We start from the raw sequence: 6263 nt of genomic DNA, 5'->3' as shown, positions 1-6263 counted from the left end.
GCTGGGTTTTTTCTCTTTCTGTGGACCTGAGAGAGACGGGGTGGTAGCCTGGTCAGGCCCTCTCTGGTCCTGGAGCATGTTTCTTATTTTGGCTTCTCAGAAGCCAAACCTTTCTCCTACTTCTTCTCAAGACAGAAGGGAGGCAGCTCTACCTCCAAAGCCACAGGTGGTATCAGGGGGAGCAGATAGTCCCTTTCCCATAGGGTGGGCATGTGGCCCTGGTGTGGCCAAGCAGGTGCCACCACCAGGGCTTGGCTCTTGAGGGGATGATGCGGGGACCCGGATTTTCCATGGCAGCTGAGGTGGGACGAGTCCGCGGGCTGGTGGCGGCAATGCCTGCAGCCCAGGTGACTGCTGCACCCTGCCTTCTTGGAGCTCGGCCGGGCCTGGACCTGCAGGCATCCTCCAAAGCCAGGACAACACAGGGACACACTCCAAGAACTTACATCACACCAGAGGGAACGACGGGAGGAGGGGCAGAGGTCGGGTCTGAATTTGGCTGAATGTTAACCAAATCAGCAGTGCTTTAAACCTAAGGACACTGGACTACCAAGATCAATGTTGCTGGTGGGCCGTGACAGGGGGTGTCCTGACGTGAGTTCAGTGACATAAAGAATGGGACTGTTGCCTTTTTCGTTTCAGCTGCCGCCATGCCATCCAGACTGAGGAAGACCCGGAAGCTTCGGGGCCACGTGAGCCACGGCCACGGCCGCATCGGCAAGCGCCGGAAGCACCCAGGAGGCCGAGGAAATGCTGGTGGCATGCGTCGCCACAGGATTAACTTTGACAAATATCACCCAGGTTACTTTGGGAAATTTGGTATGAGGCATTACCACTTAAAGAGGAACCAGAGTTTGTGCCCAACTGTCAACCTTGATAAATTGTGGACATTGGTCAGTGAGCAGACACGGGTAAATGCTGCCAAAAACAAGACTGGAGCTGCTGCCATTATCGATGTGGTGCGATCGGGCTACTACAAAGTTCTGGGGAAGGGAAAGCTCCCAACGCAGCCAGTCATCGTGAAGGCCAAGTTTTTCAGCAGAAGAGCTGAGGAGAAGATTAAGGGTGTTGGGGGAGCTTGTGTCTTGGTGGCTTGAAGCCATATGGAGGGAGGTTCATTAAATGCTGACATGCTTAAAAAAAAAAAAAAAAAAGAATGGTACTGTTTTATGTCCTGTGTGACAGTAAAAACAAAGTGTGAAGAGCCTCCAAGGAGTGGCCTGGAGGGCAAAGCCCTTGAACATCTGGACAGGGCGGGGTCTGACCAGGGCCAAGCAGGAAACGGGCTCAACTTTTCGTGCTCTGGTCTGAAGGCCCAGCCGTGGCTGCAGCCAGCCCATGGCTGGGACCCTCCGCAAGGATGGAAGGAGGGAAGGGGTTCCCTGTCATCTCTGACAGGAGCCAGCCTCCCTGGGAGCTGGAGAAGGTGGCTCCACCAGCTTGTCTCAGAGACAGTTTGGGGCATGGAACCAGAGCAGCACCTTCTTATTTCTTGAGCTCTCTTGTCTTTTCCCACAGCCCTGCGCTCTTCCCTAGGCTCTTTACAGAACTGCACACTCGTCCCTGCACTTGGCTGACGGCGCCCTGGGTCTGCGCTCCTCCGATCACCCTCCTCAGTCCCACGCGCCTCCCCACTCTGCCCCCAGGCCCAGCCTGCCCAGAAGGGAGGTCAGACAGGCAGACAGGGAACCAGGAGTGATGGATGGGAAGGAATGGGACTCAGACGGGGCCAAAAAAAAAAAAAAAAAGGACAAAATCTTGTCTATAAAATGTCACTCTGTTTTCATAGGCGGAGCTCCCTGAACTTGGTCAGCCAATCCAGAGACTGTGGCTCCCAAAGAGAATTTCTTCCAGGGTAAATTTGCCAGACTTAAAACAGCTCATTTCCTTCCCAGACTGTCTCCTGTCCAGTCTGCAAAAGGCTCAGCTGATGGCGGAGCTGTGCCTTGTCACTCATTCCCTCACTGAGCTGGTGCTGGCAGAGTCCCCAGCAGGCTTCCCTCGTGGTGCTGACAAGCCTGGGGTCAGCACAACGCAGGGGCCCACGGAGCCCAGGGCACCGCGGCCGGAGGCCAGGAACAGCCTGAGCGGGCGACTGGGTGTTGACCGGGATTGGGTGGACAGATATTCGTTAGCAGAGAGAGGGTCCCCGCCTGCCGGTGCGCTTTGGGGAGTGATGTGGGGTGAGGCATGCACTGGGGCTAGACTTTGTTCAAGTTCAACATGGTCTCTTTTGCCTCTGGAAAAGATGGAGTCCTGGGGAATGAATTTTACCCTCCTGCCTAAAGTAACAACAGCAAGACAAAAGAGAAAATAACATGAAGCAAGGATTTCCAAGACACTGGAATCTGGAATCTAGCTATGAGAGAGGGAGATCCCTGAGAGAGGGGAAGCCAACAAGGTGCCCCTCCTGTCTAAGGGAGCTCAAAGCTGGGTGCAGCAGGCAGAGCCCCCAGGCAGAGCCCCTGGGCTCCCCGAGTAGAGGAGACAGAGCGAGCATCCAGGGAGACCCAGGCGGCTACAGTGACGTGATGGAGCGCTGATGAGCACAGAGACGCCCAGGACAGAATGCGCAGTGCGCAGAGGGGCCCTGCAAGAATCTGCAGAGCTCTGACCAGCATGTGAGGAAACTGCGTGAAGCTTGGGGGTGAGGCATCTAAAGGATTAGAGACAGCAGCACCCAACCAAGCCAGAAATAGTGCCCATCCCACAGGCCAGACTGGAAAGTTGCAGTCGTGACATGTGGGTTATAATCACAGCGGTCTCTGACTTTAGCCCCACCTATAAAATCTCCACAAGCCCCGACAATCAAAACCCTGCCTTGGCCGGGCGCGGTGGCTCACGCCTGTAATCCTAGCTCTCTGGGAGGCCGAGGCGGGCGGATTGCTCGAGGTCAGGAGTTGGAAACCAACCTAAGCAAGAGCGAGACCCCGTCTCTACTATAAATAAAAGAAATTAGTTGGCCAACTAATATATATATAGAAAAAATAAGCCGGCCATGGTGGCGCATGCCTGTAGTCCCAGCTACTCGGGAGGCTGAGGCAGCAGGATTGCTTGAGCCCAGGAGTTTGAGGTTGCTGTGAGCCAGGCTGACGCCACGGCACTCACTCTAGCCTGGGCAACAAAGAGAGACTCTGTCTCAATAAATAAATATATAAATAATAATAATAAAAAATAAAACCCTGCCTCTCAGTGCCAAGCATCCCGTGTGCTCCTGGCCAGCTCTCACTCCCTGCCTTCACTGTCCCCATCCACACCACTCCGCTCTGGCGGCCTGTCACCAGGCTGGACCTGTCACCAGGACCCATTGCCAGGAAATGGGCCTCGCCCTTCCCAGCTGAAGCTGCAGCTGCTGTTCCCACTCTGTTGCAGACCTGCGGGTCTTCAATCCCTCATTTCTAGTCATCGCACTGGAGACTAAGCGACCTTCTCCCACCAGGGGACACCCGTGTGGATGCCTTTTCTTTTTCTTTTGTGCCTGTTTTAATTAACAAATAAAACTTGTATATATTAAATCCTTATCATGCACAACATATTTTGAAATATGTATACATTGTGGAATGGCTCAATCGAGCTAATTACCGTACGCACTAATTCAGAAAAAAAATCATTTTTTGTGGCAAGAGCACTTAAAATCTACTCTCTTAGCTGTTTTCAAGATACAATACATTGTTACTAACTATAATCACCACATTGTAGGATGGATCTCTTCAACTTATTCTTCCCGTCTATCTGAAATTTTGTATCTTTTGACCTACATCTTCCCAACCCTCCACTTCCCAACCCCTGGTTACCACCATTCTACTCTCTGTGCCTATGAGTTTGACTTTTTCAGATTACACATATAAGTGAGATCCTTAGGTACTTGTCTTTTTGTGCCTGGCTTATTTCACTTGATATAATGTCCTCCAGGTTCATCCATGTTGTCACAAATGACAGGATTTCCTCCTCTTTTAAGGCTGAATTATGTATATATATCACATTTTCTTTATCCATTCATTGACTGATAGGCACTTAGGTTGATTCTATATCTTGGCTACTACGAATAGTGCTGCAATGAACATGAGAATGCAAATTTCTCTTCAACAAAACAATGTCATTTCCTAGGGTATTTACCCAGAGATGGAATTGCTGGATCATATGGTAATTCTACTTTTAATTTTTTGAGGAACCTCCATACCGTTTTCCATAAAGGCTGCTGATTTACCTTTCCACAACAGTGTGCAAGAGTTCCTTTTTCTGCACATTGCTGCCAGCACATCTTGTATTTATTTATTTATGTATTTTACAAAAGCCATTCGAAATGTGTGAAGTGATATCTCATTGTGGTTTTCATCTTCACTTCTCTGAAAATTAGTGATGTTGAGCATTTTTTCACGTACCTGTTAGCCATTTGTATGTCTTCTTTTGAAGACTGTTTATTCAGGCCCTTTGCCCATTTTTCAATCAGGTTATTTGTTATCTTGCCATTGTTTGAGTTCCTTATGTATTTTGGGTAGTGACCCCTTGTCAGATGTGTGACTTACGAATACTTTCTCCCATTCCGCAGGCTGCCTCTCCACTCTGTTGATTGCATCCTTGGCTGTGCAGTAGCGTTTTAGTTTCATGCGATCCCATTAGTCTATTTTCACTTTTCTTACCTCTGCTTTTGGTGCCATATCCAGGTAATCATCGCCCACACCAATGCTATAGAGCTTTTCCCCTATGTTTTCTTCTAAAAGCTTTACAGTTTGGGGTCTTATGTTTAATTCTTAATCCACTTTGAGTTGATGTTTGTATTTGGTGAGCGGGGTCATGAATGCCTTTTCTCATAGCTCTCTTGCTTGGCTCCTGGCCTCAGATGATTTGACACCTTCTCTCCCTACGCACAGACCAGCTGACGACTGGTTAGGAAATAACAGACATAATACTGACTGGCCTCACACAAAATCGTCACTCCACACCGACCCTGCACAGAGTGCCTGAGTCTGCGTGCACGTGAGTCAGACTCCTGTCAGGATTTCTTTCTTCCCCATAGTTCACGTTTCCCAAAAGGCCATCAGGGGGAGAGAGAAAGGAGGAAAAGAAAGAGGAGGAGGAAAAGGAGAAACAACAGCTGATTCGCCAAGCACTGCCCCATCCCAGAAGCGAACTGCAGCAGCAGCATTGCAGCCCTGGGGGTGGTCCTGAAAGAGAGTAAAGAAGGGTAATCCCTGCAGCTGCCAAAGCTTTGAGGGAAACATCTACTGTCCAGTCTGCCTAAGAGGAAACATGCAGATGCACAGAATTCAGTTCACTGACCAGTTCACTGACCCTTCGGGGACCACTGGTCATTTCTATTCACACTGCAGCATTGACCTTGGATCCTCACTAACCTTTTCCCCAACTGAACCCACTTGCGGTCATCTGGCCACTGTCCGTGGAGAATGAGCGCATTGACAGTGGTTTGGTCTGAAGTGTCATCTGACACCTGCGAAACTTAAAGGGCACGAAACGTTACTGTAGGAAATCAAGCAAGGAAAGGGTGCGTGTTGAGGAGGGAGAGAAACAACTAGCACTTATTGAATATTTTCTCTTCATATCTTTCATTGCTTGACTAGATGTACCGTGTGTAACTCACACGGTCCCAGCAGATCTCAATAGCTATTAATAAGATAGCGCTACAGGTGTTAGATATGTTTGCTATTACCTCCTGTACCTTGCATTGCAGGTCTCTGGGTTGAATACATCTTTCTCTTGTTGCTGTTCTCTGCTCACCCCAGCTTGCTAATAATTTTAGACCCAATACTTTCATTTCACTGGTATTAAGGGACTCCTCATTCTTCTCTTTCCCAAGTATACCTCTCTTTATTCAACGTGTTCTGCCCATCCTTGTGACTCAGCATTCCATTCAAGGGTCTGCATTTGTTTTTTCTTGTTCGGGTTTCCACATGGGGTAAATGAAGCTCGTTACCTCTTAAAGCACTGAAGTCCTTAACCAAGGAAACATGTTCTTAAAATGCATAAAATTATTTGATTAAACTCTCAGAAATATAGCATTGATATTAAGACTTGTGTATCCTCAATTTTTTTCAAAATTACTAGAAATGTATTAGTTAATAGATTTCAATTGATGTTGACATACTTAAACACAGGCTACCTCTACCTCCACCTCCAAATATGTACACACAGTCATGCATTACTTAATGACAGGAATACATTCTGAGAAATGCATCTTTAGGGGATTTCTTAATTGTGCAAATATCAGTGAGTGTATTTAAACAAACCTAGATGGTATAGCCTAC

At 48.4% G+C, this 6263-nt stretch overlaps 1 protein-coding gene across 1 annotated transcript; it reads left to right on the top strand.

The window, feature by feature from the left end:
• The first annotated feature begins 604 nt into the window (after positions 1-604).
• LOC105871392 (large ribosomal subunit protein uL15-like) lies at positions 605-1157 on the top strand. Its single transcript, XM_076010391.1, has one exon. It carries the CDS (start codon positions 651-653, stop codon positions 1095-1097), a length of 447 nt encoding a protein of 148 aa, XP_075866506.1. The 5' UTR covers positions 605-650; the 3' UTR covers positions 1098-1157.
• The last annotated feature ends 5106 nt before the right edge of the window (positions 1158-6263 follow it).

This window comes from Microcebus murinus, chromosome 14, assembly GCF_040939455.1.
Source record: "Microcebus murinus isolate Inina chromosome 14, M.murinus_Inina_mat1.0, whole genome shotgun sequence".
Classification (NCBI taxonomy): domain Eukaryota; kingdom Metazoa; phylum Chordata; class Mammalia; order Primates; family Cheirogaleidae; genus Microcebus; species Microcebus murinus.
The sequence above is the reverse complement of the archived record's forward strand: the minus strand, read 5'-3'. Positions and strand labels throughout refer to the sequence as shown.